Source organism: Mustela lutreola, chromosome 4, assembly GCF_030435805.1.
Source record: "Mustela lutreola isolate mMusLut2 chromosome 4, mMusLut2.pri, whole genome shotgun sequence".
Classification (NCBI taxonomy): Eukaryota; Metazoa; Chordata; class Mammalia; order Carnivora; family Mustelidae; genus Mustela; species Mustela lutreola.
The window spans coordinates 108,868,676-108,881,326 of NC_081293.1; the positions used below are offsets into that span (position 1 = coordinate 108,868,676).

Here is a 12,651-nt window from a genome sequence, read left to right on the forward strand (position 1 = left end):
TGTTCATTTTTTGGTCTCTTTTCTCCCAAGTGCTTCTCCGCATACGGTTGCAGTTTGGAGGTTACAGCCTAATGCGTGACTTCACACCCTTACTCCTTCGCTCCATCCACAGAAATGTGTCCTTTCTTATAATGCATCCTCTGAAATAAGCGTGAAGACTACGGGCAAGGACGTTTGCTGTGGCCTTACCTGGGCTACTGAAAATCTAGACTCAAGCTGTGTTCGTTCCTTCAAACTCTCTGTCAAGCGTCTGCCAGATACTGTTGTCCGTGGAAAACACGGTAGCCGGCAGAACAGCACAGAAGTCCTGATGGCCCAGAGCTTCCACCAGTAGCTCATAGCTCGACCCTCGTGGGTAACATGGCTGTCACCTACCTCCATGAGCTGGAAACCCAGTCAGATCCCGTCTGGAGAGGTTTTTAATGGTAGGAGAAGAGTTTCCCACACTTGCTAAGTGAAAAACCAGATACAAAGTTGCATGATGCCAACATAGTTTCTTTCTTTCTTTTTTTTTTTTTTTTTTAAGATTTTATTTATTTATTTGAGAGAAATCGTGAGAGAGAGAGAGATGATGAGCTGGGGAGAGGAGCGGGGGCGGGGAGCAGGAAGCCCGACGTGGGGCTCGATCCCAGGACCCTGAGATTATGACCTGAGCTGAAGGCAGACGCTTCACCCACTGAGCCCCCCCAGGCACCCAGCCAGCAAATGTAGTTTCTAAAAAAAACCCCCAAAACAACCCAACAACAAAATACATTTATTCAGTATAAGCTCTTCCTCCAGGCCATTAATTAACTTGTCAGGAGTGGAGGAAAGTACCTTTACGAAAGATGTGGGTCAGGCACCACCTTAACCAAAGGACCAAGTCAGCCTCACCGAGCATGGGTGCGGCTGACATCCGTGCCCTTGGTGACATGCTGAGAGAAAGGTCAGAGACATCCCCCCAACTCCCAGTCCCGGTGGCAGTGACAACAGGAAATGTTTCACCTGGATCTAATCACAACAAGTCCACACAGAGTCAGCCTCCAGGGCTGGCCTGGACTCAGAAAACTCCAGAAGACCAGCCTGGGGAAATGGTCAGAGGAGACCAGAGAGCCAGGACACTGGGTGGGGACTGGGCCACGCCCTAGGCCTGGTCAGTGCTATGCTAGCGCGGCCTGGGGGTGGATGCCCAAGGGTGACACTGCTTGGGGGAGTGCCCTGTTCTCTGGAGGCCGTCCGGGAGCAGGCCGCCCGAGGGCAGCACCTCGGACGGGCCGCCACGGCTCCCATGGGTACACTGAGCCCGCAAAGCATGCATGGCTGGAAATAAAGGCTGAGTCTTTTCAAAGGTATGAAGAAACAGCATGAAGGATATGTTATCTGTAACTTCGGTAAAATGATGTAAAATTCTTTTTTTTTTTTTTAAGATTTCATTTATTTATTTGACAATCAGAGATCACAAGTAGGCAGAGAGGCAGGCAGAGGTGGGCGGGGGAAGCAGGCTCCCTGCTGAGCAGAGAGCCCTATGCAGGGCTCAATCCCAGGACTCTTGGCATCCCAGGACCCTGACCTGAACCGAAGGCAGAGGCTTTAACCCACTGAGCCACCCAGGTGCCCCACGATGTAAAATTCTTTGCAACATTGTGGATCACTGCCTCCTTCACAGGCGTGTTATGATCCACGTCATAGGCGATAGGGAGCCCATCAGGGCCTTCACGGGGCTGCAAGGTTGTGCCCAGCGGCCACACCAGGAGCCCGTCAGATGCGGGCTGACCCACCCCAGGCCCCATCCACCCAGGCCTCACCCCAGAACCTACCCCCAGGTTTAGTAAATTGTATTAGCTCTTATTTTTATTTTTTAAAAAAGCTTTTAGTTATTTATTTGAGAGAGACAGAGAGAGAGAAAACGTGCATGGGGAGGAGGGGCAGAGGGAGAGGGATGCTGACCTGAGCCGAAGGTAGTCGCTTAACTGACCGAGCCATCCAGGTGCCCCTGTATTAGGTTTTATTTTTATTTTTTATTTTTTAAAAATATTTTATCTATTTATTTGACAGAGCGAGAGAGGGAACACAAGCAGGGAGTGGGAGGGGGAGAAGTAGGCTTCCTGCTGAGCAGGGAGCCCGACTCAGGGCTTGAGCCCTGGACCCTGGGATCATGACCTGAGCCAAAGGCAGAGACTTCACCGACTGAGCCACCCGGGCGTCCCTGTGTTAATTTTTGAATAAAGAGTGTAAATGACAGGTCCAACTTCATTTTTTCTTATTGGAATCAGTTGTCCCAGTTGTCCCCGATTCCTTATTGGAATCAGTTGTTTTCATTGAAAACAGTCTTCTTCCCTCATTGAATGGTCTTGATGCCCGTGCGGAAAATCACTGGAGCATCAGGGAAGGAGTATTTCTGGGCTGTCAGTCCTATTCCATCGGTCTCCATGTCGGTCCTCATGCCGGCACTCACTGACCTTGTTGTGGCTGCACTGTAGGTTTTGAAATGGGGAAGTGTGAGCCCACCAACTGTTTTCCTTCTGCAAGGTTGGTTTGGATATTCTGGGTCTCTTGAAGTTCTGTGTGAATTTTAGAATCAACTTGCCAGTTTTTACAGAAAAGTGTGGGACTTTGAAGGGGATTATGTTGAATCTGTAGATCAGGTTTTTTTTTTTTTTTTTTTTTAAAGGTCTTATTCATTTATTTGACAGAGATCACAAGTAGGCAGAGAGTCAGGCCGGGGTGGGAGGGAAGCAGGCTCCCTGCTGAGCAGAGAGGCCAATGCGGGACTCGAACCCAGGACCCTGAGATCATGACCTGAGCCAAAGGCAGAGGCTTCACCCACTGAGCCGCCCAGGCGCCCCCTGTAGATGTTCTAAGTGATGCCGTGTTAACGACATTAAGCCTCTGATCCATGAACGTGGGATGCCTCTCATGTTCAACAACAGTCGTTTTCAGAGTATACATTTCACACGCTGTTGGGAATTACTTTGGAGCACTTTCTCTCTCTGATGCTGTTGTACATGGAATCGTAGCTTCGTTTTCATTCTGTCGGTTGCCACGGTCTAGAAATACGTAGATTCATATGTAATGGCCTTGTACACTGCAACCCAGCTTGTTTCATTTTGTAATTCTAATAGTTTTGAAAATCGATTCTGTAGGATTTTCTTTATATGAGATGGTATCATCTGCAGATGGAGATAGTTTTACTTCTCCCCTGCCCGTCTGGCTGTCTTTCATTTCATTTTCTCACCCAGTTGTCCTGGCTAGGATTCCCACACAGTGCTACACAGAAGTGGTGGCCAGTGCCTCAGCGGGGACGGTCACCCGTCCCTGCCTCTCCCTCCCTTGGCCAGCAGAAGTGTAGCTCTTTTTTTTTTTTTTTTTTTAAATTTTATTTATTTATTTGACAGACAAAGATCACAAGTAGGCAGAGAGGCAGGCAGAGAGAGAGAGGGAAGCAGGCTCCCTGCTGAGCAGAGAGCCCGATGCGGGGCTCGATCCCAGGACCCTGAGATCATGATCCAAGCCGAAGGCAGAGGCTTAACCCACTGAGCCACCCAGATGCCCCAGAAGTGTAGCTCTTTGAAGTGTAGCTCAGCGTGGGACACACCACTTCTCAGAGCCCATGGCCACATGCTCTGCCCAGGACCCCTCTACCTTTACCTTGGGGACTCTCCATGCTTGGCCCATGCTGGGCCACCTGCTGACCCCCAAACCATTCCAACTCCTTGCCTTTTCACACCTTTGCTCCTTTCCCAGATTTCCACATGACTTTTCCCTTATTTCCTTTGGGTCAGTGGCTCAGGCAAGTCTGTACTCTCAACACTTTTTTTTTTTTTTTAAAGATTTTATTTATTTATTTGACAGAGAGAGATCACAAGTAGGCAGAGAGGCAGGCAGAGAGAGAGGAAGGGAAGCAGGCTCCCTGCTGAGCAGAGAGCCCGATGCGGGACTCGATCCCAGCACCCTGAGATCATGACCTGAGCCAAAGGCAGCGGCTTAACCCACTGAGCCACCCAGGCGCCCCCCCCCTTTTTTTTTTTTTTTTTGTTAAAGATTTTATTTATTTATTTGACAGGCAGAGATTACAAGTACGCTGAGAGGCAGGCAGAGAGAGAGGAGGAGGAAGCAGGCCAAGCAGAGAGCTCTATGCGGGGCTCGATCCCAGGACCCTGGGATCATGACCTGAGCTGAAGGCAGAGGCTTAACCCACTGAGCCACCTAGGCACCCCTCTCTTAACACTTTGTGATGGAGACCCTACGTCTGGAAAGATGGGGGACATATACTCTTCCTATTCATCCTGCTAAGTACAACCCAAACCTTAGATATTATATATAAATACAACATAAGACGGGGTACCTGGGTAGCTTAGACAGTTAAGCCTCTGCCTTCGGCTCAGGTCATGATCCCAGGGTCCTGGGATCAAGCCCCTCATTGGGCTCTCTGCTTCCCTCTCTCTCTCTGCCGGCCTCTCTGCCTACTTGTGATCTCTGTCTGTCAAATACATAAATAAAATCTTTAAAAACAATAAATAAAATACTGAGGCATGCTCCGCTACATGTGGCCATCTTCCTAACCAGAGCTGGAGGACCCTTGGGTAAGCTGCAGGGAGCACGAAGAACATACCAGAGATTCCAAAGATGCTCCAAGGACAAGGGACCCAGGTATGATCTAGAGGATGGGGTGGTCACCAGCCCCTATGTCCACACCCAGGCCTTTCCCTGAGCGCCCCGCCCCGGGCCAAGGATGGTGTGCTGTGGGCCCAAGATGGCGAGGCTCTTGTCAAGAGGGGACACTGGGCCCCCAGGGGCCCTGCTGGTACGGCTGGTGCCTGGCAGAGGTCTGAGGAGCTGTGTGGGCTTCCAGGGGTTCAGACTGGCCAGGGAGCAGGGGGGCTCAGGACCGGGGTGCACCAGGCACCACTTGCACCCATGGCACAGGGCCGAGCAGCAGGGGGCTGCCTCCCAGACAGGGTGGGGAGGCCTAGGCCAGCTCCTTCGGGGGGACGGGGCGGGGTGGCCAGAAAGAAGGACACGCAGACAAGCCTGAGGGTAACTTTGTTTATGGGTCAAGCCAAATGCAATGCACAGTTGTTTTTGTTCTTTTTTTAACCAAAATAAATAAATCAGATCTGTCCCTGTGATGGGTGAGGGAAGGACCCCTCTCCTCCAGCTGCCACTCGGCCCAGCCCTCCTCTCCCGCTCCTGACCAGCTGAGGCACGGCGGCACAGAGAAGAGCGCTTCCGTCTCCATGGTGTCGGAGTGGATGGGATGGGCAGGTGGGAGGCAGGCAGTGGCTGCGCTGGGCCCAGCAGTGAGCCCTGAGCCCCACCACACCCTGTGGCTCCAGTGCCGCCAGGCCCCAGGTGGGTGAAGCAGGCACGGTCCCCACACGTGGCCCGGGACCCTCTCGAGCGGAGGGAGTGGACACTGCAGAGAGCGGACCTGCCCTCTCTGTGCCAGGCTGGGTGCAGGCCCCCTCCTGCCAGCTGCCCCAAGCAGTGCCGCAGCTCCCCGTGCAGGGAGAGCCCCACCGGAGCCCAGCCCACCCCACGAAGTCTGGACAGTGATAGCTCCCTCTGAGGGGCCTGGTGCTCAGGGTGGGAAGAGGCGGCCACCTTGTCCAGGTGCAGCAGCCGCCGTGTGGGGTAACCAGGACAGCTGGTACCTGCGAGGCCACGTGAGGCTGGTCCTATGGGGGCAGTGGGAGGGAGGGGGCACAGCTGACCCTCCCAGGACACCTGCAGGGGCCTCCTTTCCTCCTCCCACTCCCCGTGGCCTCCATGAAGGATGCCCAGCTGGACGGAGGTCACAGCGCTGGGGGCCTCTGGCCTCGGGGGGCAGCCAAGCACATGGGGACAGCAGCCAAACTGGTAAGCGAGAGAGGGGGAGCGTGGTGCAGCGGACGGGCAGAGGCGTGGGCAGCGCTGAGGCACTATTCTTTAGTTGAGAAGCGAGGGGCGGCCGTGGCTGTGGAGGGCAGTGGCCCACGCGGCATCTACGAGAAGTTCTTGAAGGCGTCCAGGTCAAAGGCCGTGTCCAGGAGGCGCTGCAGCTCCGTGAGGTGGGTCTTCTTGTTGCCAGTGGCCGGAGCGGCGGCAGGGTCCCGGCCGGCATACCTGAGCGGTGACAGCAGGTGAGGGCTGAGCCAAGGAGGGCCTAGCCCTGTGGCTCTCCTGGCGTTCCCGGTACCCCCCGCGGCTCTCCCGGCCCCCCGGCTCTCCTAGCCCTCCAGCCCCCCGCAATGCTCCCATCCCCCCGCGGCTCTCCCAGCCCCCATGGCTCTCCCGGCCCCCCGGGTGCACGCACCACACGGGCTTGGAACGGCTGATGGTGGTACGCAGCCTGGGCTTCACGTAGTCATAGTAGCCCTGGTTCTTGTGCTCCTCCTGGCACCAGGCCAGCTCGGCATTGGGGTACTTCTGCACCTCCCGCAGCAGGAGATCGAAGGGGAACGGAGACAGCTGCGGAGAGAGCCAGGGCTCTGGTCAGGAGGGGTGTGCGGGGAGCCCGGGAGGAGGCACCGGAAGCGGAGGGGTGTCGGGGGCCCGCGCTGCGCCCTGCCCAGCCTCACCTGCTCGATGCGCGTGATGGCCACCTGCTCCGCCATGCCCCGTGCCTTCCGCTCCCGGGTGAGGTCGTAGTATACCTTGCCCGTACAGAACAGAAGCCGCTTGACGTTTTCCGGGTTCTGGGCGGCAAGGCCATCTTCTGGGATGACCCGCTGGAAGTGGGTTCCTGCGAGACAATCCCCGCGGCCGGAGCTTCCCTCAGGACTTGGCGGAGGACACCCAGGGCCCTCCCACTGCTGTCGTGCCCGGTCGGGGCCCCCGGGGCAGGGCTGTGACCCACACTGACGCCACAACATGCAGTTGCCGGTGCGCACCAGCCCCAGATGCCCTCGAATCCTCCCAGACCAAGAGCCTCGAGCAGCACATTGTGCACAGTGCACAACAGGCCAGGCCAGCCTTGGACTGCAAGTGGTGCCAGTTCCTTCTTTCCCAACAGCTCATCCCAGAAGACCAGGGCCGCCGACCACTCAGTCAGACTCCCCACGAGCTCGCAAACACCGACACCTTCTGCACAGCCAAACAAGTACTCAGGAGTCCTGCCAGCAGGGCCGGGCCCTGCGAGGGGAACAAGCTGCATCCTGCAAGTGGCACCCATAAAAGGGTCTCCCTCGTGACTGGCACGCACATGCACATTTGTGCCAGAGGGGACCCTGTCCCCACGGGAGGAAGGCCAGATAGGAAGGCCCCAGCAAGCGTCCTACTCAGTGGTGCGAGGCTGAGCTTCTCCCCTAATATCGGCAAAGAGACAGAGAGGCCCCCATCACCGCCCCCATCCGGCCTCGTACTGTAAGTCCCAGCCGGAGCCGCTGGGGGAGAAGACAAAAGGCCTCTAAATTGGAAAGGAAGAAATATTATCTGTGTGTGGATGATGTGATCTGGCATGTAGAAAACCCCCAAATTAGAATAAATGAACTCAGCAAAGTTGCAGGATACAAAAGCCAACACTCAGAGCTCAGATGCGGTTCTGTGCCGGCAAAGACCGACCCGAACACAAGAAACTCCACTTGCTGCAGCGTCAAAAGGAACAAATGCCAAATAAATGAAGACAGGGAAGACCCTGCCTTCCTGCTGCCCGGTGCCACCAAAGAAATGAAAGACACGAGCACAGAGAGCGGCGTCTGTGCTCCCCCGGGGGCAGGAAGCGGCAGTCACGATGTCCACTGCCCCCAGAGCGAGCTAGGGATTCAGTCTGACCCAAAGCCCAGTGACGTCTTCTGCAGACACAGAGAAATCCGCCCTAAAATGTGCGGAATCTCGAAGAACCTCGAACAGCCAGAGCGGCCCTAGAACACGAGAGTGAAGCTGCAGGCCTGGTTCCCGACTTCAGAACCCGGCCCGGAGCCACAGCACCCGGGGCCATGAGGCACCAGCACCGAGACATGCAGACCGTGGACACGGAGCTCAGGCCGCTTGGTGGGGAAGGAGGGAGACCTTCCTGCCAATGCTGGGAAACCTGGACATCCATCTGCAGAGGAGGAACCCTCACACCACACAGAAATTAACCCAAAATGTGCTAATGACTCCAAAACACGAGCTGCCACACTCAAACTCTTAGAAGAAAATATAGGAAACACATCGTGACAGTGGATGTGGCAGCGATTTCCTGGAAGCGATGCTGATGGCCAGCAACAAAAGAGAAAAGTAGATTTCATGAAATTTTAAATATTTTTGTGCACCAGAGACAACACAGGGGTTGGGAAGGCACCTGGTGGCTCAGAAGGTGAAGCCTCTGCCTTTGGCTCAGGTCATGGTCCCAGGGGTTGAGTCCCGCATCAGGCTTCCTGCTCGCCAGGAACCCTGTTTCTCCCTCTTCCTCTCCCCCTGCCCTTCCCTGTCAATCGGTCTCTCTCAAATAAAAAAGAAAAGAAAAGAAAACAAAGGATCCAGCACACAGAATGGGACAAAGCAGCTGCATCCGAACCGATGCCAGGTTTGGATCCGGCATACAGAAAGAACTCCTCAAACTCAACAACAATGCAAACAACTCGGCCGTAAATCAGGCAAAGGACTAGCAGACACTTCTCTAAAGCAGACTCAGGAGAAGAGGCTCCCCACCACTCGTCAGCAGGTATCAAAACCCCTGCAAAGTATGATTTCCGAGGCTGGAGGACGGCTGTTGGAGCTTGGTTTTTGTTTCTGACTCGGACGTGGAGAAGCTGGAACCCTCGTGAGTGCAGGTAGGGAAACAGAAAGGCACGGCTACTGGGGAAAATACTACAGAGGTTCATCAAAAACATAAAACCACAATCACCACACGAGCCCACAGTTCCACCTCTGGGAATACACGTGAACAAACCGAATGTGGCTTCTCGAAGGGACCCCGCACACCTATGCTCACAGCAGCATCGTTCATCAGCTCAAAGTGGAGGCGACCAATGTCCTCTGATGGACACAGACACAAGAGGCTCATCCACACGCTGGGCTCTCATCCAGCTTAAAGCAGGAGGGAGTCCTGACAGCTGCTGTGACGTGGGCGGCCCTGGAGAACGTGACATGGTTGCACGAGCAGACCCAGGGCCACCTGCCGCATGTACACCTGGGACCTCTGAGTACAGAAAGCAGGAGCTCTGGAGACGACCGCACCGCTGTGGGGGCACGCATCACGCGCAGTGGCCGCACACGCAGAAACAATGACGTTTTAATTTTATGTGATTCCAGCACAACAACGATAAACCAACCAAGGAGCGCTTCACCGTGACTGATGACTAAGGGGGCTCCACGGCTGGGAGGAGGTGGGTTCCCCTGGCCCAGGGAGCCCGAGGATGTGTCTGCGGCCTGCCATCCAGGTGGGGTCTCAATGCTGAGAGCCCCAGAGGATACCCTCTGGGAGCAGCGGTCAGGCAGCCGGGGCACCCTGAGCTTAGGCTTGCTTCCCCGCCTCTAAACAAGGCCAGGGGTGCGCCCGGGTGAAGGCCGCAGACCCGGGGGGACACAAGACGCACGTTCTGAGCAAGTCATAAGCAAGCCCCGACTCGTTGGCTGTGGTGGTCACTGGTCTTCACCCAGTGACAAGGAAGGCAGCAAGAGCCACGGTGAGACCCTCGGGTGCAGGCCCTGAGCCCCACGGAGCGGCAGCCTGCCCCACACCCACCTGAGAGCATCTCGTCGAAGCTGGTTCTGGCCTCGGGGTGCCGCAGCAGGGACTTGGGGGTGAAGATGATGAGCTGGAAAGAAGCAGCACAGCCCGCGATGGACCCGGGGACCCGATGGCGAGGACAGCCCCTGCGCGCCTCAGACCTGGTACTGTGCCTCCAGCTCCGTGGGCAGGAGGGGCCTGGACGATGCTGCTTCCCGTTCAGCTGCACGCGCGCTCCTCCAGGACGTGTCCCAGGCTGCTGAGCCCCGGGGCCCCTACCCTGTGCCCGGGAGACAGCCCGCAGCCTCTCCGTGGGGTCCCCACCCAGGGCCAGGGCCCTTCACACAGCCTCCTCCTCACCACTCCACACCCTGCCCGGAGCCTGCTGGCCAGGACCCTGCGCCACCCCCCACCACCCGCTCCCACACCCATCCCCTGCTCGGCAGGGGCGCCCCGCACTGACCGGCTTCCGGAAGGGCAGGAGGATCTGGCGCCGCAGCACGTGGAAGAAGTTGCCGGGAGTGGAGCAGTTGACCACCACCCAGTTGCAGTCGTACAGCTGGTTGATGTCGAAGTTGGCCTCCTCCAGGTTCTGCGGCTCGAGGGAGAGGCCAGAGGCCAGCGGACTAAGCCCCTGCCACGGGGCTGCCCCAGGGACCCCGCCAGGAGCTCATGCTCTGGGTTCTCTGTCCCACTCCATCCCGCCCCTCCTTTGCAGACCAGGGCCACATCTGCACCCGGTTCTACCACGGGCCAGTCAGATTTGCTATAGAAACAGATCCCCGGTTACTGTGCCCAGTCGTACAGCTCCATCGACACCAGCCCAGAGCTGCCCGAGCTCCCTCCTCTAAGGCGTCTGCCTGAACCCAGCGCACACAGCTGCTCCTCACACGGCAGCGGGATGGGGACTCTCACTTCGGGGGCCGGCAGGAGCTGCCTACATGTCACCGAGGCCCAGTGTGCTGCCGCCACCCCGCTCACCGGTAGAACGTCTGGATCATCATTGCACATCTGCAGGAACCGCTCCGGCCGGGCAGAGGAATGTTCTGGGCCCTGGAACCACACACAAAAGTTACATCTCAGGAGCTCTACAGAGTGGGAGCTGCACTTGCCTGGACTCAGGTCACTTCTGTCTGATAAACTCTGACTTGCACTGACCCACCCGCTGGCTCTTCCACCCTGTCCCCTCCCCCAGAGTGTGGAGGGGCCCACACCCCGGCTCTGCAGGGTTTCCGATGCCTTGTCCTGGGATGGTCTCTCACAGGGCCTCCACAGCGAGGACAGCAGGGGCATGTAAGCTGGCACTCCTGCTTCTCGGCAGAGGTACAGCAGGACCTGACACTGGCCCTTGGGGATGGGGCGCACCGCAACGGCCCCGCCAGCTTCCAGGGCCCGTGGGGCTCACCATGCCCTCCATGCCGTGAGGCAGCAGCAGCACGATGCCGTTCTGCCGTACCCACTTGGCCTGTCCTGGGCAGATGAACTGGTCGATGATGCACTGGGCCGTGTTGTGGAAGTCACCAAACTGGGCCTCCCAGAGGACCAGGGCGTTAGGGCTGGCCATGGCAAAGCCCAGCTCAAAGCCTGCAGAGGGAGGAGGCGGGAGAAGAGCGGACTGAGTGGGGGGTGGGGTGGGAACAGGTGGCGGGTGGGGCGGCGGGAGGAGGGCCCGAGGGCCGGGACACTCACCCAGGACCCCGTACTCGGACAGTGAACTGTTGCACACGGTGTAGGGGGCCTGGTTGGGCCAGAGGTGGTTCATGGGGATGCAAGTCTTCTTGTCCACGTTCTGGTCATGCAGCACGTGGTGGCGGTGGCTGAGGCACGACACAGATTAGGGGGGCCGTGCAGCTGTGCCCTGCCCTGACACGCAGACCCGAGAGGCGGCCACGTGCTCCGCAGAAGGGCCCGCGTCAGAGCAGGGGAAGGCTGCTTCCGGGCCAACTGGTTTCTTCCCAAGAAACCCCAGAGCCCTCCTCTCCGTCCGCCGCGCTCAGCGCTGCCATGAGAACCCTGAGGGGGTTATGGGTGTTACCTGAAGGTGCCGCGCTCCACGTCCTGGCCGCTCAGGCGGATGTGGATGCCCTCCTTCAGGAGCGAGCCGAAGGCCATGTACTCCGCCAGCGCCCAGTCCACGGTCCTGTTCTTCACCAGCTCCCCACGGGTCTTGAGGATCCGGCTCAGCCCTGCGCAGGCGCAGCGCTCACCAGCTGCCCGCTTGCCGCCAGAGCAGCACCGCCGGCGGCCCTGGTGTCCTGCCCTGTCCTCCCCGATGGGGCCCAACCGCCCCGTGGCTCAGCGGGCATCCTCACCTCCGTGAATGGTGAAGTTCTCCACAGGCACGGAGCTGGCCACGTTCCCGATGTGCGTCAGGATGTCCTCTGTCAGGCCCGTGGATGGGCAGGTCATGCTCCTCGGCTGCCCGTCCAGGGTGAAAAAGCCTAGGACAGGGGGTGAGCGGACACGTGGCTGCCACGTGGGGCCCACGGCCAGCGATGGGGGTGGGGGAGGGGCGCAGGTGGGGCTGCTCGCTCAGTGGGGGCAGGGAGGGGTGGGGGTGGGGCCGCCGCTCACCGGGCCAGGGCGAGTCCAGCCAGTGCTTGATGTGCAAGATCTTCTCGTCCTTGGACCGGGCGAAGGCCTCCTCGCAGATCCGGTCATACTTGGAGATCTCCTCCTGCAGGGGCGGGCACGGTGTGGCCGTCAGGGGTGCCCTGCACAGGGCCCCCAGGTGCATGACAGCTCTGAGGCCCGGGAACAGCTGGCCATGTCACAGTCTTTGGTCCGGGCAGCCGTGTCTGCCGGCCATAGGCCTGCTTGGAGTCGGAGACCTGTCCCTGCAAGCCTGTCCCCACCCTCCGTGAGCCGGAGCTGGGGCACACCTCATACTCAGGCTGGTCGACCACGCCCTGGGACACCAGCAGCTCGGCGTACTTCTGCAGCACGGGCTTCTGCTTGCGGATCTGCTTGTACATGAGCGGCTGCGTGAACATGGGCTCGTCCATCTCGTTGTGGCCGTTCCGCCGATAACACACCTG

The 12,651-nt window shown here is 58.0% G+C and overlaps 1 protein-coding gene across 6 annotated transcripts in view; it reads right to left on the bottom strand.

The window, feature by feature from the left end:
* Positions 1–5,011: 5,011 nt before the first annotated feature.
* Positions 5,012–12,651, bottom strand: part of OGDH (oxoglutarate dehydrogenase) — a 53,951-nt gene continuing 46,311 nt past the window's right edge. For all 6 annotated transcript variants that reach the window (XM_059170691.1, XM_059170692.1, XM_059170696.1 and 3 more), the window contains 12 exons: positions 12,496–12,648; positions 12,188–12,290; positions 11,926–12,054; positions 11,649–11,799; positions 11,303–11,430; positions 11,019–11,197; positions 10,595–10,666; positions 10,077–10,205; positions 9,629–9,701; positions 6,540–6,703; positions 6,275–6,429; positions 5,012–6,084 (listed from right to left, as the gene is read on the bottom strand). In XM_059170691.1, coding sequence (XP_059026674.1) covers positions 5,964–6,084; positions 6,275–6,429; positions 6,540–6,703; positions 9,629–9,701; positions 10,077–10,205; positions 10,595–10,666; positions 11,019–11,197; positions 11,303–11,430; positions 11,649–11,799; positions 11,926–12,054; positions 12,188–12,290; positions 12,496–12,648 — 1,557 coding nt within the window. In that variant the 3' untranslated portion in view covers positions 5,012–5,963. The remainder of the gene's footprint in view (positions 6,085–6,274; positions 6,430–6,539; positions 6,704–9,628; positions 9,702–10,076; positions 10,206–10,594; positions 10,667–11,018; positions 11,198–11,302; positions 11,431–11,648; positions 11,800–11,925; positions 12,055–12,187; positions 12,291–12,495; positions 12,649–12,651) is intronic.